The 24,832-nt window shown below is 39.2% G+C and overlaps 1 protein-coding gene across 1 annotated transcript in view; it reads right to left on the reverse strand.

Moving 5' to 3' along the window:
- SPMIP4 (sperm microtubule inner protein 4) overlaps window positions 1-21,526 on the reverse strand; it is a gene marked incomplete at both ends in the record, with an annotated part of 38,583 nt that extends 17,057 nt beyond the window's left edge. The window contains 4 exons of the mRNA XM_080818646.1: window positions 412-441; window positions 2,508-2,579; window positions 10,100-10,276; window positions 21,393-21,526. Coding sequence (XP_080674772.1) covers window positions 412-441; window positions 2,508-2,579; window positions 10,100-10,276; window positions 21,393-21,526 — 413 coding nt within the window. The remainder of the gene's footprint in view (window positions 1-411; window positions 442-2,507; window positions 2,580-10,099; window positions 10,277-21,392) is intronic.
- Between the last annotated feature and the right edge of the window lie 3,306 nt (window positions 21,527-24,832).

The following is a 24,832-nucleotide window of genomic DNA, read 5'->3' on the forward strand; positions in this document are numbered from 1 at the left end:
CAAGTAATTCTGTAAATTCAAACTGTACTAAATTAAAAACCTTATTAAAAAATGTTAGCAGTATATAATACCAGCCTCTTCTCCCACTTGTTAAAAAAATCTTTCCTGAGGGGCGCCTGGGTGGCTCAGTCGTTAAGCGTTTGCCTTCAGCTCAGATCATGATCTCAGAGTCCTGGGATTGAGCCCCATATTGGGCTCCTTGCTCAGCGGGGAGCCTGCTTCTCCCTCTCCTACTCCCCCTGCTAGTGATCCCTTTCTCACTGTGTTCCTCTCTGGCAAATAAATAAAATCTAAAAAAAAAAAACCCAAAAAACCTTCCATGAAAAGGTGTATTATCCTCACACTGTCTGAGGATTGCCAATATTTCTTTCTTGATTGTAACAGGGAAGGAAAATATAAGTATATACTTACCCTACTGTTGAATTAGGTGGTTTGGGTATCCTACAATAAAAACAGGAAATAAATCCTAATTTTTAATATTAAGGACTTTTAAAAGCAGACATTCCTTTTAGAAATTTGCTTAAGAATAATGATGTATCCCACTTTCAAACTACAGTGTCTTTACGATAATATTCTTGATTGGCTTTCTGGAACACTGGGTATTGGCCAGACAGATATGATATCCTCATATCTCAGTTCTGTTGATCCATCTAACTTTAGTCCCACTCACCACCCATTTTGCATTTCCTATTTGCGGTGCAGGTGCAGGACTTACTGCTTCTAATGATAATATGGTTTTGGTTCTTATTGACATTCACCCTCCTAATCAGGCAATAGCCAAAATGCTCAGAGGCAGCCTGACACCATGCATGTGGTGCAATTACATGACCTAAAGTGACCTGAGGAGGGCCTGGTGAGACAAGATGTGTAAGTACTGTGTGTGCTTTGTCCCTTTGCCCAGGATTGCTGATCTCTCATGATAGTAAATATTGCCCAGTTGACAGAAGGGCTAGAACAAAACTGAACAAGTTCCTGGAGGCATGTCTTTTCTGAATCAGTTCATTTGAGGCCAAGATCATGTTAAATTACAAAATAAGAACCACAGTTGTGTATTTACTAATTACTCTGAGCCCTGCCTGCCAAGAAATAATACTGAAACTCAGGAGCAAAGTCCACACCAGAGAAGGACTGTTACCTGCTTTTATTGGACTCAACACTTAGTTTCAGCCTATGCAGATATTTCTGAAATATTTCAGGCATGAAAAATGAATATAATGCTATCTCTTGATAGCAAAGATCCATAAAATGGAGTATACTATTCAATTTTTGTATGTTTATTTAGAAAGTGCTATATAATTTTTTGAGTCCACAGTGTATTATAAACACATAGTTCACATTAATTAAGAGATTTATATCTCTCTTTATTTGGACTCCAGGTTTGTGGGCTTGGAACTAGTAAAAAAAAAACAAAACCTGAACTATATCTTCCAGTTATATTTGTGGTTGAGTTGGGATGGGGGGAGGGCAGTAAATATGAAGAATCCCAGGGGTATTGAGTTACTAGGGTGGCTATGAAACGTTAAATCAGCATCTGAAATTTTTCTCAAGTGACAAATTTAGCTATGCTATTGACAAGTATATACCTAAAATGCATTTACTTTAAAATGGAAAAAATAAAGGAAAGCTTTTCAAAAAGTTACAAGTTTGAAAGTCTGAATAAAAATTAAAAATGCTCAGAGACACCAGTTCCTTGACTCGAACCAGTCCATTATTTTACTGCTGCACTCTTCATTTACTTTTCAAAGTTTACTGATCCCAGAGGGATAACCAGAGCCTAGCAACCACAAAATTCATGTCTTTTTGGCTCCCTCTTGTGGCTGAACTCTGTATTAACTTTCTTCCTATAAATAGTCCCAACAGTTCTAATAGTTAAAGGTAAAGAAGTGGTATTTTCATTGTTAGTTCAGTGTTGTCAGTGTTTTATTTTTATCTGAGAATTAAAAAGTATGCTTTTGTAATAATGTGCACCAAACTATTTCAAAGAGGAAAACATAATATACTGGAAAATAATTCCTCTAAGCAAAGGATAAATTAAAAATATTCCTTATCCAAAAAGGAGACTAAGGGAGTAATTTTATTACAAATTATTTGTTAGTTGTCATAATTAACCTCCAGCCTCATAAGATCCTGATGAAAACTATTGTTGAGGGCGCTGGGGCATTTTCTGTGAACCTTTTAAGAAATTTAACTGATTCTTACTAGATTAACTAGGTCAAAGGCAGGGAAAGGGACCCAGATGACTTGTGTGAATTCTTTCAAACATTACTATTCCATATTTTGTGTTTTTTTCTTGTCAAATGCCACAAACTCTTAGTGGGTTTTGGATTATTTGTTTTATTTCTGTTTCTTTGGTCTTGGTTTCTATTATTAATGATAAGCTGTTTAAGAAAAAAAGGAACACTTTTTCTAAAAGTTTCCATTTTGGGGCTTTTTTATTTCTCATATAACTCATTTTTACTTAAAAAAGTTATTTGGCCCGATATAAGGAAAAGAAACCCCAAACTTACAAAGAATCATTTCCATAGATGTCACTTTTTTTATTCTGCGTCAAATAATAGAATTGTTCAATAGGAAGTTTTCTGAAAAGAAAAGATTAAGTTGAACACCTTTTCAAATTAAAGCAGTGATGTCAGATATAAAAGACAAACAGACTAATATAACCATGTTTATATGGAAATTCAGTATATGAAAAGTGGCATTTTAAGTCAGTGGAAAAGGATTTACTTTTCAGTAAACAATGCAGGAAAAATTCACTAGCCATTTGAAAAAGAATAGATTTGTATTTCATACTGTGCATAAAGATAATTTCAGATGGACTAAAAATCTAAAGAATTGGGAAAAAATACAAATATTAAGATATACAAGAATATGTTTTTTTTTTCTTTGTGGTGGGGAAAACCTTTTTTTTTTTCTTTTTTAAAGGGAGAGCGGGGAGGTGAGGGGGAGAGGGAGAGAGAATGTTAAGCCAGGCTTGTGCCCCCGGCAGAGCCCAGGGTAGGCTCAATCTCACAACCCTGAGATCATGTCCTGAGCTGAAATCAAGAGTCCAGTGCTTAACTGACTGAGCCACCCAGGTGCCCCATGTGGGGAAAACATTTTAAATTATATTTTTCTTTTAAACTCAAAATCTAAAAGGAAATTTGGTAACATCAGCAGAAAAACTTTTGAAGACAGGATGGAACAAGTTTGGAAGAAATTTTTGCAAAAAGATATGTAAAGGATTAATATCTAGAATATAAGAATCTGTAACTAAAAGACAATAAAAGTGGGCAAAGAATAAGATCTGAAAAGGGAATGTAAATGACCATGCATAAGAAAATATAAACATAAGTACTCAACCAGAGAAATGTACTCTGATAACCAAGATAACCTTTATACTTAAGTAGATGGGCAAAAATTATAGTTTGATAATATAACACAGTTGTCCAGGAGTATGGGGACTAGATATTTTTATATACTACCATGAGAATATAAAGCATTTGGGATATATTACTAAAATTGAAAATATTCATATCTTGTGACCCATAACTTTCACTAAGGATTTTCCCTAGAGGAACATTTGTGCCTGAGCTCAAGGAAGCCTGTACAAGAAGAATATTCACTACATATAGTTAATGCCAAAAAAAGAGGAAACAATATGAAGATGGCTAAATAGTCCATGATGCACCTATATTGTGGAACACAAAGAGAAATTTAAAGTAATTTAATAGATCTGTGTTTACAGTCTCTAGATTGTAAAGAGATAAAAAGAACCAAGTTGCCTACTACTATATATCCAGTGATTCCACACATAAACAATATAATACATATATTTTCAGTGGGTACATGTATGATTATATAATTGTGAACAAAAAGTGTGAAGGAGACATACCAAAGTGGTAACAGTGGTTCCCTCTAGGAAGGAAACTGGGTTTAGTGGGGCAGTGGTCAAAGGAAACTGGACCTTGTCTTTGATTTTTTTTAGAAAGACTTATTTTTTAGAGCAGTTTTAGGTTCACAGCAAAGTTGAGAGAAGATAAATTTCCTATACACCCTTCGTTCTCACACATACTAAGCCTCCCTCACGATTAACACGTCCCACCGGAATGGTACATTTGTTACAGCTGATGAACCTACATCGTTACCACCTAAAGTTCATAGCTTACATTAGCCTTCACTCTTGGTGCCTGTAATGTTTTAGGATGTATTGTGGTGCTCAACTGTCACTTGTGGCTCCCAGTATCTTTTAAATACTCATATTTTTTTTATCCCATCTACCCAAGACAGGTTCTAAAAAACTTGCTTTCTCAGCCTCTGAGAATGGTCCTAGAGTGTGAGGGTTATTTTTACCACACAAGAATGCTAACCAAGAGAGCACTACAGTTGAGGGTGCTTCATAATTAGGTAGATAAAGTGACCAACTCTGTGAGTATCAGTCAGGCCTTCTCCAGTCACCCCAGGGCTTGCTCCGTGGCTTCATACACTGAGTTATCATGGAGGCAGGACAGAAGTCATGGGTAGATTCAGCAACGTGAACTTTTCTTCAAACGGACCTGGCCACATCTGAGTTTGCCAGCAGAAGTTACTAACCCTAAGTATCTCATAGAGAAAAATCTCCTTAGGTGTGCTAGTCAGCCCTCTGGGGGCAGGTTGATTACATTGGACCCCTTCCATCAGGAAAGAGATGATTTATCCCGGAATGAGTATATACTTACAAAGATGGATTTGCCTTTCCTTCTCACTATACTTCTGCCAGTTACATCACCAGTGGACTTACTGAATACCTTCTTTGCTGCATGCCATCTTACAAAATACTACTTTTTACTAAGGAACTCAATTTACCACCAAAGAAATAAAGCACTGATTGAATTTAGAGAACACACACACTTATCATATTTACAGAACGTAGATGAGCCTAATGAAGATTCATTTGTGGTTGAAGCTTATCCTTAAAAGTGTGGCACATGCTCTGAACCAGTGACCAATAAATGGTTTCTCTAGCCAGAATGGATGGTGTAAAAAAATGAAGGGTGGAAGTGGGAGTGGTACCTCTCACTGTTATACTTATTATTACACTTGAGAAAAATTTTACTTCCTTCCCAGCCACCTTGGGTTTTGCTGGTTTTGAGGTCAAGGGAGAAATGCTTCATCAGGAAACACAATGGCCCCATTGAATTGGAAACTGAACTGATGATGTGGTAATTGGGGTTCCTTATGATTGGGGGATACAGGCAAGAAGGGATTATACCAAGTAGATTGGGATGATTGATCCTGAATGTCAAGAGTAAGAGGACTGCTGTTATGCCATGATGGGGAAAGGAGTGTCTCTAGAATCTAAAGAATATTTTGGACACCTCCTGGTATTGTTTCTAGTGGCATAAAGTTAATGGAATACTGGAATAGCTTCACACAGGCAGAACCACTAATTGCTAGATCTCTTAGGAAGAAAACTGCAGGCACTGCACTAGGTAATGAACTCCTACCAGCTCAGGTGCTGGCTGAGGGAAAGGGAACTTGGAGGTAGGCATGTAATTATATTAATATATAGGTAATTATATTATACAAGTATGTTTTTATAGATAGTAATATATAACATGGAAATATTATAACATATTTATTATATTTCTAAGTATTAACTAGTTTTATTTTTTTCGTTCACCTTTTCCCCTTATTTCTTTATTACTCTTTATAGGGTGATGATGATGGTTTACTTCACTAAGTGCATAGCTGTGGATATCAGGACAAGATTATGACTGAACTAGAGAGGAGAACATCACCCAGAGCTCTTGGACTTGGAGCTGGATGCAGGAACTGATAAAACTCTGAATTTCCCCTTTTGGGGAGGTGAGTGCATTTTCATTTGTATGAAAAAGTCTTGCATTTTCTTACTCTGGCAGCAGTTCTCCAACTTTGTTACATGTTAGAATTACCTGAGGGGTTTTCTTAAAATGCGGATTCTGTCTCAGTCGTTCTGGGGTGGGGTCCAAGATTTAGCATTCACCATTTCCTTGATGCTGCCGGTCCATGGATCCCACGTTGAATAGAAAAGTATATTATTGTCGTTGCTGCTATTATTTAGTATGGCAGTTGGCTGACTGGCACAGATGGCTAACATCTTTATAACACCCTCTCTACATTTTGTTAGTTTCCCATATTTTGAATATCCCATTTGCTCAGGAAGAATCCAGAAAATCTACTTCCAGCCTCTTGAGCAACCAGGGTGCAAATGTGTACCCTCCGTTCTGCTAGTCGTCCATATCTGCCCTGGACTTTGATTTGCATGTGAGTGGCCTGAGAACACAGGCTTCTTTGTGAATAAAATAACCAGGTTGTATCTCAGTGTCAGTAGTTCCTCTTCAGTTTTTTTCCATTGTATGGTAAGTCTTTTTGATTTTCAGATTCAGTTCTTAATTTCAAGGGAACTTTCTTGTGTATCTCTGAGTGCTTATTTCTGTTAGATTTACTTATTATTTGTTGTTTTACTTGTTAGATGATCTACATTTGGGACTTTAATTTTCCTTATGATAAGTAATTATGCTTATCTTTTTAATTTAGCATATCTTTATTTTTATTGCTTTAATATCCTTATCTTTCCCCTCTGCCTTACTGATTTTCAGTCACATCTGTTCTGTTTCTTGCTGCTGCTTTTTGTGCTAGATTTGTGCTTGCTTTTGTGTAGTTGTTTTTCTCATTTTTCCCCTTAGCCCTGTGATCTCCCCTTTTATAATGTTCTATCATTTAATCATCTTGGTGTTTTTTTGTTTGTTTGTTTTTGTTTTTTAGATTCACATATTTTGTCCTTTAGAGAATCTACTTTTGTTTCCTGGGCTGTTTTTTCTCAGACTAGTTTCTTCATGTGTTTTATATATTAAAAAATATGTAATATATATATTATACATATATATCATATCTTTTCTTTTCCTGTCTTACAAAATTGCCTTACCATATGTTCTCATGTTGCATGTATTTAATTGAACAGCTCTGTCTAAACCCAGCTATTTGTTGTGATACAGTGTGAGTAAATTCTTGATTCTGTCATCTGAAATCAGTTTGCCTTTCTGTCGGTGCTACAGACTCGACGACTGAATATTATTGTCTCCATATTTCTTTAGCCTGATGGGATGGAGGTAGCAGAGAGTAAGTGCTAAGGTTGTGTCAGATAGAATATAAGCATCTGGGGTATGACACTAAGATCCTGTTAAATGTCCTCTATAAGGCTCACTCCTTTCAGTTAGGGAAGTAGCCTACCTTTGGGCTTCTGTTTATTCTCTCAAGTCATCACAGTATTCTGGAAGAGTACACATTCTGTACAACTTCATCTCTCTTGAGATCTTGCTATTTTAAGATAGAGGCTTCTGTTCTTGAGGCATTTTTTTCTATTCTAAGAGGATTACCTACTCAGTCTTTCAATCTTCTCTTCAAATTGGAGAAGTATCACAATTTTGTTGACTCACCTAGTCTCCATGTGCATTTGGAATGCAGCGATGGCATTAGGTATAATGCCTCTCAACCCATAATGTGGCTTCCCACTGTACCTCCAACACTTCCAGGGAGAGTCTGGAAATACATGCTGCTGGTATTATTTTGGTTGTCACAATGAATGAGACTGGTATTAGGTTAAGGGCCAGAGATGTTAAATATGTAACAGTATATGGGACAAAGAATTGTCCTGCTCCAAATGCCCTCTTGAGAAACATTTAGTTAGAACTGGAATAAAGTACATAGAATTTTCTTCCCTTGGCACATTAAAATTAATGGCATAAGATGTGCTCTTTGTATTGTTTAGGGGGCTGCTGGTAAATTTCCTGTTTATTTCACTTATTTAGGTAACAGGAGAGGGATATTCTATGATTTTGCTTCATAAACATTAACCTTCAAGCATCACTACCACGACCACCACTGCCACTGCCCCTACTACTTATTATTATAGAGTACTAGTTATAGTTATAGTTTATAGTTATAGTTTCAGAGTAGTCTTTAGTTCACAGAGCTCTGGATGTCTGTTTAACAGCTTCTTAACATTTGCCAGTACCTTAGAGGAAGATCCATTTCCTTTTTCTGAAATAAAGTAAAAACATTGCTTCTTTACTAACTTATTAAAAGAAGTGCTTATGGGGGTGCCTGGGTGGCTCAGTTGGTTAAGCGTCTGACTCTTGATTTCAGCTCAGGATATGATCTCAGAGGGGTGAGATCGAACCCCACATGGGCTCCACGCTCAGTGCAGAGTTGGCCTGAGATTCTCTCTCTCTCCCCTTCTGCCCTGTCTCTCTCTCCCCTTCTGCCCTGTCTCTGCTTCACACACACATGTGCACTTTCTCAATAAATACATAAAATTGTAAAAAAAGGGAAGTGTTTATGGAAGTGAAAATGAAGTTACAAATTTTTATTACTTTGTAATGTCAATCTTCTAAGTGAATGTATGCCGAATTAGGTGATGACAGCTTTGCTTGGAATTTCTGAAACTTGCCCCTCTGGTTAAGTAGATACTGTTAAAGTTCCTTTACAAGAGTTTTACTTAGATATAGTTATGTCATGAAGCACTGGGAGGAAGAGAGACACTGGGAAGGGGGACGTTGCATTGGAAAATGCATATATAATAGGCATGTGATCATAATTCCATTAGTAAACCATGTTCTTTTACTTTCTTTCCCTCAGATGACATACCGTAGGACATTTCACTAGAACTTTTCTAAGCAGTAGGTACTTTTAGTTTACCGAGTCAGATGACAGGAGGGCTGGTGAGGCAAAGGAGTGATCCTGTTCCCGATAAGTGATGCCTGTGTGTCACCACAGCACCCCCCTGGAAATCCCCTGCAGGGAAGGTGGTAGAGTATGATTGGTAGCACAAGCTCTTATGTGGACCATGTGAGGCTTCACACCTCAGAGAGCTGGAGAATACTCTATTATTTTGTATATTTTTTGGGGAGAAAGAAAAATACTGTGACACAAGTTATTCCCTATTAAGAAACAAGTAAAAACTATGCTGTAGTTGTTTGTCAAGGGATGTGCGTTATATCTGAAAACAGGACTGTGTCCTAAATATATTTTTAAGAGATAAATATGCCAAAGTGGTTACATTTGACCTAAAAGGATGTGAAGAGAACAGAACAAATTATAAGAGAGAACAGAACAAATTGTAAAATCAGGAGAACAATAGTCTCTTCGAAAAGATATTATAGATCTGTATTATATTATAAAGTAAGTTCCATGAGATTGGGGAGTTAAAAAAATGTGTTGGATGAATGAATGATCTTCAGGTACTTGCTATCTAATAATGTGTCGATATTTGCATCTTTCTAATAGGACTGACAGGCCTTTTCATTTGCCTGCTTTTTATTGCTTCACTGAGGCTTCATTAAGGTTGTTGGCTGCCACATGTCATTAATGTGGCTGTTTCTCTACTTGCAGCTTGTCTTCCTTAATTTATTTTTTTTAAATGGCTTTAGCTAGATTGTTGTAAACTAGGTAAGCAGGATTGTTAGATAAAAACAAGTAGGTAGGTACTGTGTTAAAGTTTGATTGTGCTTTGAGTAAATTTCATAGTTTTTTTTTAAGTTTCATATTTTTCATAAATAGTTAATGTGACATTTAATTTGCTCAGATTTTTTTGCTTTCTATTCAGTTTTAATGTGTTTTGAATAAAATTGTTGAAAGTGACTGTAAAAGTTATAAATGATTATTGCAACATTTTAATACTTGAAAATGGTGCCCAGTAGATTCTGATGAGTACAGATTGATGAACAAATTAGAAATCAAAAGTTCCCCAAATCAACAACATCTGTACAAATTAGGCCAGCTATTTGCTCAAGCAAAAACATTTTTAATTTAATGTCTCTCAGGAATATTCCCATTTAGTTTTAGATAAAATGTGATTAGCAAGGGAATTAATCAAAATTTCTGACCACAATACTTAAACATCTTTAAGGATTGCAGAAACATCCATAAACACAGATCTTTTTTTTACTCATTTCAGAATTAGAAATTATATAATTAGTTTTTCCATCTGTGTCTTTTCATAAACAGTAAAAGAAGTAAGTTTGGAGGTAGATTTAACTCATAGTAGAAATAAAGAAAAATGAAAAATAAAGACCTCTGTGTGAAGGGCAGAAAGTTTACTTACCTCGGCCAGGTTTCTCCACCAAATCCATAATGCTGATGTCCTTTGCCCATGACATGAGGAGATTCACATTTTCGCCTGTGTTCCTCAGGGAGTGAAATGGGCATTATTCCACCATATTCCCTATCAGCACCCCATCGATGTCTACATTGTTGGAGTGACTCCCTTAATTCCTGATACCTATGAGAAAAGAGAGACTTCTGAAATCATTTCAACATGGAATGTGGTGGTCAGAATGTTTTTGTCCCCAAAGTCCATATGTTGAAATCCTAATGCCCACTGTAATGGTAGAAGAAAGTGGAGCCTTTATTCAGTTGACTAGGTAGGTCGGAAGAGAGTCATCATGAATGGGACTAATGCTCTTATAAAAGAGACCCCTGAGAGCTTACTAGCCCCTTCCACCATGTGAGAACACAGTAAGAAGGTGCCAGGTCTCCAAAAACAGACACATAGATCAATGGAACAGAATAGAGAGCCCAGAAATAGACTCTCAACTCTATGGTCAACTAATCTTGGACAAAGCAGGAAAGAATGCCCAATGGAAAAAAAGACAGTCTCTTCAACAAATGGTGTTGGGAAAATTGGACAGCCACATGCAGAAAAATGAAACTGGACCATTTCCTTACACCACACACAAGAATAAACTCCAAATGGATGAAGGACCTCAATGTGAGAAAGGAATCCATCAAAATTCTTGAGGAGAACACAGGCAGCAACCTCTTCAACCTCAGCTGCAGCAACTTCTTCCTAGAAACATCACTAATGGCAAGGGAAACAAGGGCTAAAATGAACTATTGGGACGTCATCAAGATCAAAAGCTTTTGCACAGCAAAGGAAATAGTCAACAAAACCAAAAGACAACTGACAGAATGGGAGAAGATATTTGCAAACGACATATCAGATAAAGGGCTAGTATCCAAAATCTATAAAGAACTTATTAAACTCAACACCCAAAACCAAATAATCCAATCAAGAAATGGGCAGAGGACATGAACAGACATTTCCGCAAAGAAGACATCCAGATGGCCAACAGACACATGAAGAAGTGCTCCACATCATTCAGCATCAGGGAAATACAAATCAAAACCACAATGAGAAACCACCTCACACCAGTCAGAATGGCTAAAATTAACAAGTCAGGAAATGACAGATGCTGGTGAGGATGCGGGGAAAGGGGAACCCTCCTACACTGTTGGTGGGAATGCAAGCTGGTGCGACCACTCTGGAAAACAGTATGGAGGTTCCTCAAAAAGTTGAGAATAGAGCTACCCTATGACCCAGCAATCACACTACTGGGTAGCACCTGAATGTTTATAGCAGCAATATCCACAATAGCCAAACTATGGAAAGAACCTAGATGTCCATCAACAGATGAATGGATAAAGAAGATGTGGTATATATACACAATGGAATACTATGCAGCCATCAAAAGAAATGAAATCTTGCCATTTGCGATGATGTGGATGGAACTAGAGGGTATTATGCTTAGCGAAATAAGTCAGTCAGAGAAAGGTAATTATCATACGATCTCCCTGATATGAAGAATGTGAGAGGCAACATGGGGAGTTTGGGGGGTAGTGAAGGAAAAAATGAAACAAGATGGGCTTGGGAGGGAAACAAACCAAAAGAGACTCTTAATCTCAGGAAACAAACTGAGGGTTGCTGGGGGTAGGGGGGTAGGGAGAGGGTGGTTGGGTTATGGACATTGGGGAGGGTGTGTGCTATAGTGAGTGCTGTGAATTGTGTAAGCTTGATGATTCACAGACCTGTACCCCTGGGGCTAATAATACATTATATATTAATAAAAAATTAAAAATTAAAAAAAAAAAAAGAAAGAAAGAAGGTGGCAGGTCTCAGCCAGGAAGAAGGCTTTCACCAGAATGTGACCATGCTGGCATTATGATCCTGGACTTGAAGCCTCCAGAACTGTTTGTAAGAAGCAACCCAGTCTATGCTATTTTGTTATAGCAGCCCAAACAGACAGACTAAAACAAAGTTCCTATAGCTTCAAAATTACTTTTGGATTGCATTTTTAAAACATGGACTTCTCTGTGCAGGGTAAATTATGAGATACACTGTTGCTCTAGGAGATCTTCCATGCCTTCTCACCCACCCTCTCAGAGACGTGGCCTGCCCCCATCCCCCATTCACTGCCCGAAACTCTGTCCCATTGGAATCAAACTACCCAGAAGACCCCAGAATGTCCCTGTGTTCAAAACTGGCTGATGGTAACACAGGAAAGGGAAAGCAAGATGGAGATCACTTAAATGCCAAGCACTATATCATGCACCTAATATATGGTATTTTGCTCACGAGAGCTCTATGACGTGAAAGTAATAATGATATGCGTAAATAATGGGGTAGTAGGACACGGGGAGTCAACATTATTTCAGGGGTCAGCAAAATCACAAGCTCACTAAGAATGATCTGTAGAACAAATAATTAAACATCTTACGAATATCACACTACCAATTTTCAAATACATGTGGGCATTGCATCCCTAATGAAACTTCATTGTAAAGCATTGTCAAATACATAAAAGCTTCTGGTCATTATGTTTTTTTCAGTGTTAGTCAATGAATCATGACACACGTGTGGGAGATAAAAACTGTTGACAATGAACAGAAAAACAAAGAGATCCTCATCTTCAAAAAATACTGAGAATCACTGCACTGTCGCATTGTAACTGCACTGAATCCTCAGCAGAGTCAGTACCTTTGGGACAATGCTGAACTGTTTAGAGTGGTATCCTTACGCCCAAAGCCTAATTTTTGCCATCAAAGTATTTAAAACTAGACAAGGAAGTCAATACACAGCTATGAAAGACATCATCGGATTGCTGAAGGAACAAGATTAAATTCTTGAGGGCCTACAGATGATTACTACTATTATTTTTTTAGAGTTATTCATGTGCTAATTTCTTTTAAACAGCTTTATTGAGATACAGTTCACATTCCATATAAGTCATCGATTTAAAGTGTACAATTAAATGGTTTTTAGTATATTCACAAATATGTATAACCATCACAATAATTTTAGAACATTTTATCACCTCAAAAAGAAACCTTGTACCCTTTAGCCATCATTTCCCCACTTGGCCTTCCCCACCCAGGCCAAAGCAACCACTAATCTCCTTTCGGTCTCTTTTTTTATATAGCCCTCCTAGTGCCTTGAAATAGTAGCTCTTTGTGGTTCTGATTTGCATTTTCCTAATAACTAGTGATGTTGAGCATCTTTTCACATGCTTATTGGCCATTTGTATATGTTTTTTGGAGAAATGTCTGTTATTCAGATCCTTTGTCATTTTTAAATTGGGCTCTCTTTTTATTACTGAGGTGTAAAATTACTAGATAGGAGGAGTCCCTTCTCAGATATATGATTTGCAAATATTTTCTCCTACTTTGTCTCTATGTTGTCTTTTCATTTTCTTGGTAATATCCTTTGAAGCACAAGTTTTTTATTTTAACTTTGATGAAGTCCAGTTTACCTGTATTCTCTTGTTTCTTGTGCTTTTAGTGTCAAGAATATAGTGCTGAATCCAAGATCATGAAGATCTACCCGTATGTTTTCTTTTAATAGTTTTTATTGTTTTAGCTCTTGTACATTTAGGTCTTTGATCCATGTTGATATGTTGTTAATTTCTATTCATTGTGTGAGATAAGGATACAGCTTCATTCTTTTGCATGTGGATATCCAGTTGTCCCAGTACCTTTTGTTGAAAAGAATAGTCTTTCCCCATTGAATGGTCTTGGCTAGAGATTGTTGTTTTTTCTTAATTTAAATTCAGATTAATTAACATTTGAGCATATTATTAGTTTCAGAGGTAGAATTTAGTGATTCATCAGTTGCATGTAACACCCAGTGCTCCTTCCGTCAAGTGCCCTCCTTAATACCCATCACCCAGTTACCCCATCCCTCCATTGTCCTCCCCTCTAGCAACCCTCTGTTTGTTTCCTATAGTTAAGAGTCTTATATAATTTGTCTCCCTCTCTGCTTTCATCTTATTTTTCCTTCCCTTCCCCTATGTTCATTTTTTTTTTGTTTCCTTCTTTTTTTAAGGTTTTATTTATTTATTTGAGAGAGAGCATGAGGGGGGAGACTCAGAGGGAGAAGGAGATTCCCTGCTAAGCAGGGAGCCCAGGACTCCAGGATCATGACTTGAGCTGAACGCAGTCACTTAACCAACTGAGCCACCCATATACCCTCTGTTTTGTTTCTTGAATTCCACATTTAAGTGAAATCAAATGATATTTGTCTTTCTCTGACTGACTTATTTTGCCTGGCATAATACTCTCTAGTTCCATCCACATTGTTGCAGATGGCAAGATTTCATTTTTTGATGGCTGAGTAATATTCCATTTCACACACACACACCCACCCACATCTTCTTTACATATTTATCTGTCGACGGACATGCAGATTGTCTTTTGATTTTTAAAAATGGAAAGTCATGGGGCGCCTGATGGCTCAGTGGCTTAAAGCCTCTGCCTTCAGCTCAGGTCATGATCTCAGGGTCCTGGGATCAAGCCCCGCATCCAGCTCTCTGCTCAGCAGGGAGCCTGCTTCCTGGTCTCTCTCTCTATGCCTGCCTCTCTGCCTAGTTGTGATCTGTCTGTCAAATAAATAAATAAAATATTAAAAAAAAAAAGGAAAGCCATGTAAACGAGCAGAAGCCCTTGCTCCTAAGCTTTATCTAGAGCTCCTTTAATAGTGGTTCTCAAAGTGTGGACTATGGACTAACAGCAGCAGCAGCATCTCTCTTTTTAAAAAAGATTTATTTATTTATTTATTTATTTATTTGAGAGAATTTGAGCTCACAGGTGGAGTGAGGGGCAGAGGTGGAGGGAGAGAGAGAGAGAGAATCCTTAAGCAGACTCCGTGCTGAGCATGGAGTCTGACACATGGCTTGATCCTAGAACCCTGAGATCAGGACCTGATCCAAAACTAAGAATTGGCTGCTTAACCGACTGAGCTACCCAGACCCAACATTAGCATCTCTTAAAAGCTTACTAGAAATATAAATTCTCAGGCTTTCCCTCAGGGCTAGGAATCAGAATATCTGGGGGGGGGGCACATAATCTGTTTTAATAAAGCCCTCTAGATGATTGTTATACATGCAAAAGTTTTAAAAGTGTTGTCCCATTTACCTTTCATAGGAATCAGATGTGATTCTTCCTTTTGATCCCTAACTGATCAGGGAAGTTTACCAGGCTCACAAATGCTCTGTGTGGATGAGGTCTTTGGAGGAAACTGGAGAATGACTGTGTTTCACATCTGGGTCACAGTGTTACTGAACAAAAGCAGCAGAAGTAGAACCAAAGGAAAACAAAGTCAGAAAGTCCATTGGTGACCACCCCCACCCCTGTCCTGGGAATGTGGAAAGTTTTGAGGATGGCTTTGGACTTGCAGAACGTATGGAATAAAGATTTGAGTGGAATTTATCTTGATTTTAAGGGCTGAGAAGTGGAGTTGAATTTTGGGCCAAATCAGTAGAGATGATATAGAATTCAGGTATTTAGAGCACATTAGAGAAGAGGTATGGTAAGAGGTGAAGCAAGAGAGGACAACAAGAACAACAGCCTGAGGCCCTTATAAGCCCTTTGGACTGTAACTGTGTAGTGGGGAGACAATCAGAAACACAGGAGAGGAGTTCAGAGAGAGGGCTATGTGGAACTTCTTTGTACCAGTATAGCACTCGGCTTAATGTAACCCCTCTGTAAATATCTGCTGAATGGAATGAAGAATTAACACTGTCTTATAAATGGAATACTTTATCTCGTGAAGTTACTCGATAGGGGTTGGCAAACTATGGCTTACAGGCCAACTCCAACCTGCTACCTGTTTTTGTTAGTAAAATTCTATTGGAATGCAGCTACAACCATTCATTATGTATTGTCTATTATCTGTGGCTGCTTTTTGCCCTGCAATAGCAGAGTTGAGTAGTTTGACAGAGACCATAAAGCCTAAAATACAGTTGACCCTTGAACGATGTTAAGGGTGCCGACCTCTCATGCCTCTCATGCCATTGAAAATCAGCATGTAATTTTTGACTCCCCAAGAACTTCGCTATTAATAGCCTACTGTTGACCAGAAGACCTACAGATAACATAAATAATTGATTACACTATTTTGTAATATTATACACATATGTGAGCACACATATTTTGTATATGTCTTACATACTGTATTCTTACAATAAAGTGAGCTAGAGAAAAGAAAATGTTAAGAAAATCATAAGGAAAAGAAAATAAATTTATATCACTATATTGTATTTATGGAAAAAAATCTGCATATACATGAACCCATGCAGTTCAAACCTATGTTGTTCAGTGGTCAATTGCATTTACTGTCTGACCCTTTACGGAAGTTTGCCAGCCTCTGTACTTGCTAGTCAAGGAGAACCTGGGTGACCACTGATTTAGGGTACTGTAGAAGGCATGGCAGTATTCTGCTCACAGACCTCTCAGGCCTTCACCAGCTTTATGGCTGTGATAAGTAGACATGGTATGAAGGACCTGACAAGTGAAAAATATTTAAACACATTTGATTAATGGCAACCAAAGCTTTAATATCTAAGTTTTAAAAAAGTTATATTTATTTATTTTTATTAACATATAGTGTATTATTTGCTTCAGGGGTACAGGTCTGTGAATCATGTCTTACACAATTCACAGCACTCACCATAGCACATGGCCTCCCCGTGTCCATAACCCAGATACCCTATCCCTACCCTACCCCACAGCAACCCTTAGTTTGTTTCCTGAGATGAAGAGTCTCTTACGGTTTTTCTCTCTCCCTGGTCCCATCTTGTTTCACTTTCTCCCTCCCTACCCCCCATGACCCCCTGCCCTGCCTCTCAAATTCCTCATATCAGAGAGATCATATATAATTGTCTTTCTCTGACTGACTTATTTTGCTTCACATAATACCCTCTAGCTCCATCCACGTCATTGCAAATGGCAAGATTTTGGTGTTTTTGATGGCTGCATAGTATTCCTGTGTGTATGTGTGTGTGTGTGTGTGTGTGTGTGTGTGTGTGTATTACATCTTTTTTATCCATTCATCTGTTGATGGACATCTAGGTTCTTTCCATCATTTGGCTATTGTGGACATTGCTGCTATAAGCATTGAGGTGCACGTGACCCTTCGGATTACTACATTTGTATTAAAAAGTTATATTTAAATTAGATGAGTCAATTTCCCAATATCTGACCTCCGTATATTATATTGTCGTAGGAAGATGAGCCAGGAGAAAATGTTAATCATTTGGGTGGGCATCCATCTAAAGACAGTAAGTTGCAGGAAGCCATTTAAAATAAAAGGCAAGGGGTGCCTGGGTGGCTCAGTGGGTTAAAGCCTCTGCCTTCGTCTCAGGTCATGATCTCAGGGTCCTGGGATCGAGCCCCACATTGGGCTCTCTGCTCACCGGGGAGTCTGCTCCCCCACCCCTCCGTCTCTCTCTGCCTACCTCTCTGCCTACTTGTGATCTCTGTCTGTCAAATAAATAAATAAAATCTAAAAAAATTAAAAGGCAAAGGCAAAAATAAGTCCTAGTTCTCCTTTATCTTAGTGTCTCACATATCCCCCCGCATAGCTTGAATACTAACAGCATCTTATAGAAGGAACTAATTAAAATAAATATTGAAGTTTTAGGATTAAATAATTTGAAAGCTTAAAAAATACATGTCTCCATTGCAAAGAAAATAACAGTAAATTGTTAGCATTGCAATTTGTGGCCACATAAAATTGTTTACTTGCTTTTGAGATAGCTAGGTTTCCTATGGATGAACCAGCATCTTGCTTTGGAGTCACTAGGGAGTTTAGAGCGTTACATTCTACATGGGGGCTGAATCTAGCGAGTAATTATTGGAAGGAATGATTAAAGGAAAGCTCAGAACAAACATATTCTCATTTTTAGTTGGCAGAGGGCTTGTGGTAAAAAATAAATAAATAAATAAATAAATAAAAATTCAGGAATCCTAAAGCAATGGAATAAATCCAGAAACCAAATGGGAATGTTTGATGAAATCTTAAATGATTCTCAAGGTGCTTCCTTAATTGATGTTTGTTTGCTTAATGAACTAGAGAACTTGCTAGAGGTAAGGAGATGTCAACTGAATGGAAAACAGAGATAGACATCTGTCATGATTTTGAATAGCTATACCAGCCATTCTTTAATTTTCACTGGAAGGAATACAAAAGAATACCACTTACTTATTGATATCTTTAAAGGAGATCAAGTCAGAGTATATATAATAGTGACTACTATAATTGCTCTAAAATACATCAGTGAAGAAAGTAACTGAAGGATAAAGAGTAACTCCCCTTTAGCCAGAGGGTAAGCCAGAACCATAGCTTTCTTATGCTTTGTGCGTAAGAAAGCATTTTCAGCACTTTGTGCATAAGAAAGCATTTTCAATGCTTTCTGTTAGCCCACTGGTTCTCAAAGTAAGCTGAGAAACTTCTAAAAATGAAGATTTCCTCGACCCACTGCAGACCTTGTGAGCCAGAATATCTCCAGACCGAGACTGGGAGTCTCTTATTTTAGAAAGCTGCTCACGTGGTTCTGATTTGTCCTGTCTGCACACTGGTGCTGGGCAACCAGTGCAGCTAGACTGCCTATTCAGAAAAGAAAAAAGTATGCTGATGTGAGGAGTCATTCCGCATTGCTGTTAAAACTGAGTTCAGAACACATGATATTTAAAAAAAGTATCGCCTTAAGCACATCCAAGTTTGGAAAGGTGAACTGTTGAGAGCTAACATCTGTAGGGATTCATGTTCACCCTTACCATTATGAAGGGTAATCCCTGAAGGCTAGGAGCTTCTTGTCTTGCTTCGCTCTTGAGATACCTTGAGGCTTGAGTTGGGAGCCACAGACCCTGACTGTGCTCTGAAGAAGCAAGCCTCAGCATTGAGAGTAGAGGTACCAGTGTTACCCTGATGACCACTTTTCAGAGTAGTTCAGAAGAAAAAGAGAACTTCTGTTTCTGTAAGCTGCCCAGCTGCTTTTTAAGAGGGAGTTAATAGGAGGGTATGTGAGAATGCATGATCATCCTGGCTTTCCCATTTGGGGACTATGATAGGAAAAAATTCACATGGATTAAAGGGAAAGGACGTTTTAGTTATTAGGAATCAGGAACATGGTTTTGTACCTATCTTTTGCTTCAAGTAGTACCTTATTGCAGTTTATAGGTAACTGAACATATGTTATATTTAATTGTATAATCAATTAACAAAAAGCAGCATTATCTCAAAGATGCTTCTCTTAAATTTCATGCCAGTTAAAAGGTTTGGAACTAATTACTAACCAACAATAGGTTGGTAGGTAGAAGAGACAAACATTTCAGTGAAAAGCCTTACATAAGTGCTTTTGAGGAGATAGTGAGTTCATTCAGATAGGATAGCCTTAAATTCCTGCTCTGATCCCTTTTGGCTAAATATAAAGTTTTACATTACTTTTGAGCTAGGGACAGTTGCCTGTTCCCAGATCATGCACAATCTGCTAAGAGTTCCCTTTGACTCAAGGGAAACCTTGCCTAATCTGATCCTAATCTGACAACCACTTTCAGGAGTCAGGTAACAGAAGAGCACGTGCAGCAAGGACTAACTCAGTAGATGTGAGCTGGGTCCTCTTTCTCACAAATACGAAAATATTCCTTTTCATTAAGTGAAAAATTCAGTTCACAAAAAATATGTTTAATACGATCTTTAAATTTAAAAAATGGAGAAGACACATACTGAGATGTTAACGGTAGTTATTCTGGATAAAGGAGGTATGGAGGTTTTCTCTCTTGTGCTTTAATTTCATAGCTTTTCCTTCTGTTAGAAAATGGGAAGTTTGTTTTCTTAATGGATATACATGATTTCTAAATTATTTATAAGGAACATGTGTTAGTTTTATCATTAGAAAAGAAAAGCTTTCTTCTTTTTTCATATAAAGAGCATATTTACAAACTGGACTAGATCTATGGAAATCTGATCAAGATAGTAAAAGCCTCAATGGAAGAAAATGTAAAGTCTATAGAGAACCAGTGTTTAGTCTGGCAAAGAGAATTCTTACAGAGCCAAAGGATCTTCGAACTCTTGAAGGGCTGCTGTCATGGAGATGATAGATTATTCTTATTTTGCGTGGCTTTGGAAAGAAGAGCTAGGATCAGCAGATAGAAATTAGGGGGAGGAAAAAATGTTCTCAGTAGAAAGAAAATTACCTAACAATCAGTAGCATTCAGAATTGGGATGGATTGCCTGTGTGGTAGTGACATTCCATGTTGGAAGTGTAAACTGAGGCTGGGTGGCTTTCTGTGTGATTTCTTAAAGAAGGAATTCTTAAATGAGAGATTTGACCAACTGAAATTATAAACAAAATAAAACAAAAAAAAAACCAACCACACAGGCTGTTTTTTCACTGTCCAAGTGTTTTGAGATTTTTTTTGGCGGGGGAGCCTTAAAACGATTCAAGTAAATACAGAAAGCTGGCCCTAAGATCTTGGAAAATTACTTGTTTGTACCTGTTACTTCATACGTAAAATGAGGATAATGGACAGTACTTACAGGGTTGCTGGAGGATTAAAAGGACTGCTACATTCAAAGCATTTGGTTCAGTGCCCACTCACAGTAATTACTCAATATACATTAGGGGCAATTTTAATAATAATTTGTAGTTAATGTGTTACAGGAAATTCAATAAAGCAAAAATTTAGGTAGCAACTATGAATAACAGATTCTGGGACTCTTTTTGAACAGATGGTGTTAGGGGATGTAGGGAACCACTACACTACTCCTTATAAGATAAAAAGTTTGATTAAAACAGATTAATTTTGGGGGCACCTGGGTGGCTCAGTGGGTTAAGCCTCTGTCTTCAGCTCAGGTCATGATCTCAGGATCCTGGGATTGAGCCCCGCATTGGGCTCTCTGCTCAGCAGGGAGCCTGCTTCCCCTCTCTCTCTGCCTGCCTCTCTGCCTACTTGTGATCTCTGTCTGTCAAATAAATAAATAAAATCTTTTGAAAAACAGATGAATTTTCAAATGAAGGATCATTCTGGATCTGATCATTCTGGAGTTCTAGAATATAGTGGATGAAATTTGTCTGTCTTGCAAAAATATACCAATTTACTTTTGATCAATTTCCTAACAGATGTGGATACTTCATAGTTATTGTCATGTTATGCCATTCCTATGATGTGAAAACAGAAAGCTCCCTAACTGAATGTTTTTTTCTGACATATATCACATACAAAAATAAACTAATGTGTTAAAACCCTTTTTACTTATTTATGTTCTCTAGTTTTTGTTTTACCTGTCCTCTGAGGCAGTTGGACGAACAGTTGTTTGTAGCGGAGTGTGCACTTCATTAGAGTAGAAGGTATTGGATAGTATGTCAGCTCCTTCAAGCTCTCTGCAACAATAGGGCCTGCCGTGAATTACCTCCATGTTTCTTCACTAAGATGGCACAGACTAGAAGAGAAAAGGAGGGCACACTTCGGCAGTCAGCTTGACTTGGTCACTATCACAGTGACTTTCCCTCAGGGAAGGCAGGGAACATACTTTATACTGCTGGTGTTCAACACTGCATAAAAATCACTTCCTTCTTCACCAAGAGGCTGTCTGTGGACCCTCAGATTGTCACATCAGTAATTAATAGCTTAAATTCTATGGAAATGAATTTCAACGGAAACAAATCCACAAGTGGAAGATGTTCCTAAGTACAGTCTAAACACTTTGTGGATGACATGTAGGTCCATATCCATAAAAGGCCACTACTGTAGGGACATCGACTGAAATTATATTTTTTGCCTCAAAATTTACCGTAACTATTCAAGAAAGCTCAGCTGACCCCCCCCCCCACTCCCTCCCCATGGTATAATATTTCCAAAAAGCGGGCAGAATCATCCAACAGAATCAGCAGCTGTGCTTCTAAAGGTTTCAGGGATCCGGAATGAGAGAAGCCCTTTGCAGAGAGGTGGAGAAGCAGGGGCGCAGCGCAGGCAGGATCCCAAAGGGTTTAGAATGCCACCCTCTCCCTCAGACTTAGACGGGGAAGCCAAGGAGGCACCCTGGCTGGGGCCACGTGTTTCCCGGGCCATCAGCGTCCCGCCAAGCAGTGTGAGTCGAGGAGGGTTCCGACGCACCTGGGACATCGGCCTGGGAGCGGCCCTGGACTGTGTCTCCCCTTCTCCTCCCCAAAGCTGGTGGGCCTCTGCGGGGCGTGGAATCCCGCTGTTGTCCGCACCTGCGGGCCCAGGGAGCTTGCAGGCTGGGGGCAGGTGCGGATGGGAGAGAGAGAGGGACCGCGGACAGGCCAGGGGTGGGGTTGAGGGTGCCTGTGACGGCAGCCGTGACCGTGGCACTAGGTAATGCATTCTTGCGGGGGCAGGGGGCGGCTCTTAGAGGTTTCGCAGGAAGCGAGCCCAGGAGCTCCGCGACTCGCGACTTGTAGGAATCGGAAGTGGGACTGGAAGCGTGGAGGAAGGGCTGGAGGCTCAGGGTAGAGGTGAAAGGAACTCTTCCGGAGCCCCAGCCACCCCCGCCCCCGCTCCGTCCCCACGCCTCGTCCAGCTCTGTTCCCAGGCGTCCTCATGGCGGCTTCATGTTCTCCTTCGTGGGCTACGTGTTCTAGGCTTTTCCCCTGGCCGAGGCGTTCGCTTGTGTGGACCGGGCAGAGACGAGCACAGGGCCAGAGGACAGCCTGATGAGGCGAGAGCGTCTAGCCCATGTTCCCCTTCCACCTCCCCTTGTTGTAATGGGGGAAGAGTGACGCCACCACATCCAAGGTGGCTTCGCAGGACTCCGCACGCTGCTCGCGGGAGAACCTCAGCTCTTCCCCCCCTGGGTGGGTGCGGACGTGGTGAACCGCCACGGATGCCCTATGCAGTTCCCAAGGATCTAGTTCCACCTCGATGACCTCAGTCAGCAGCGACCCGGCCCTTACCCCCCGCCCCGCAACAAATGGAACCACGTTTCTGTACTTAAAGAGGCGCGAGTTTCTCTGATGACTGAGAACTGGGCTCCCCAGAAGGATGAGGGTGTGGAAAGCTTAGGTTTTGGGAGAGGCTAGAACCAAGCCTGCAGGAATACAGAAGGATGTGGGGGCTAAGAGTGATCACTACCTCTGAGAAGGGAGGTGTGACAGTGTCCTCGTTGTCGCCCCCCTCCCCCTTTTTAAAAATGTTTTGATCGGATCAGCCGACCAGTGGTATTCATTTTTATGCTGTGCCTTCTAGGTGAACGTTAGCTGATGTGAGGGAAAGAAAGGTGCATTGGAATAGGCGAGGTAGTCATTTTGTATTCTTGGTCAACTTCTTAGTTCCCACACCTCTCCCACAACTCCACTAAGCTTGCAAGAGTAAATACTGCTGGAGATTGTGAGTTAGGTGGTTTGCTTATATCTTTACCCCCTTTATACACCCCATGCCCCCCCAAAAACCTTGTGGAAGTCCATCTTAACCATTCTTAAAAATTTATGTTGTCTTTTTTGCTGCTCTGGGGTTTTCAGGGTTTCCCTTTAAATTCCTTCCCATTAAATTCCCTGTCAGCTCAGCTTCTTTCCTGTGCCAAGCCTTCCAGTAATTTCCATATTCCACCTTTCTGTTGTGCTTGACCTTTGTCCTGTTTCCTTATGGCTTGATTCTTCCTGAGAGGTAATAATTGAGCATAATAGATTTAATCAGGCATATCTCCTGAAGCTGCATCACTAGCCATATGTTCGTGTGTATGTGAATGGTTGTGATACCAGGGAAGTTAGGGCAACAATGGGTTGATTGACCAGGATATGTGGTGATAGTCTATAGGTTCTACTGGGTTTGAAATTTTGTTTTCTGTCAAATGGGAATAAAGGGTAGGAAAATATATTTACTTATTTTTAACTTCGCTATTTCCAAACAAAATTTATAAGCAAGAAAAAAATTCATTGTCAGATCTTTATAAAACAAGTATTCTCGAAAGAAGTTGTTGTGGCTGATATCAAAGAGGTTACTGCCTACAGTCTCCAAAGGCAAAGGAAACAAAAGCGAAAATGAACTTTTGGGACTCCATCAAGATCAAAAGCTTCCGCACAGCAAAGGAAACAGTCAACAAAACAAAGAGGCAACCCACGGAATGGGAGAAGATATTTGCAAATGACAGTACAGACAAAAGGTTGATATCCAGGATCTATAAAGAACTTCTCAAACTCAACACACACAAAACAGATAATCATATCAAAAAATGGGCAGAAGATATGAACAGACACTTCTCCAATGAAGACATACAAATGGCTATCAGACACATGAAAAAATATTCATCATCACTAGCCATCAGGGAGATTCAAATCAAAACCACATTGAGATACCACCTTACACCAGTTAGAATGGCCAAAATTAGCAAGACAGGAAACAACGTGTGTTGGAGAGGATGTGGAGAAAGGGGAACCCTCTTACACTGTTGGTGGGAATGCAAACTGGTGCAGCCACTTGGGAGAACAGTGTGGAGATTCCTCAAGAAATTAAAAATAGAGCTTCCCTATGACCCTGCAATTGCACTACTGGGTATTTACCCCAAAGATACAAATGTAGTGAAAAGAAGGGCCATCTGTACCCCAATGGTTATAGCAGCAATGGCCTCGGTCGCCAAACTGTGGAAAGAACCAAGATGCCCTTCAACAGACGAATGGATAAGGAAGATGTGGTCCATATACACTATGGAGTATTATGCCTCCATCAGAAAGGATGAATACCCAACTTTTGTAGCAACATGGACGGG

This window comes from Martes martes (assembly GCF_963455335.1).
Source record: "Martes martes genome assembly, chromosome: 11".
NCBI classification, from domain to species: domain Eukaryota; kingdom Metazoa; phylum Chordata; class Mammalia; order Carnivora; family Mustelidae; genus Martes; species Martes martes.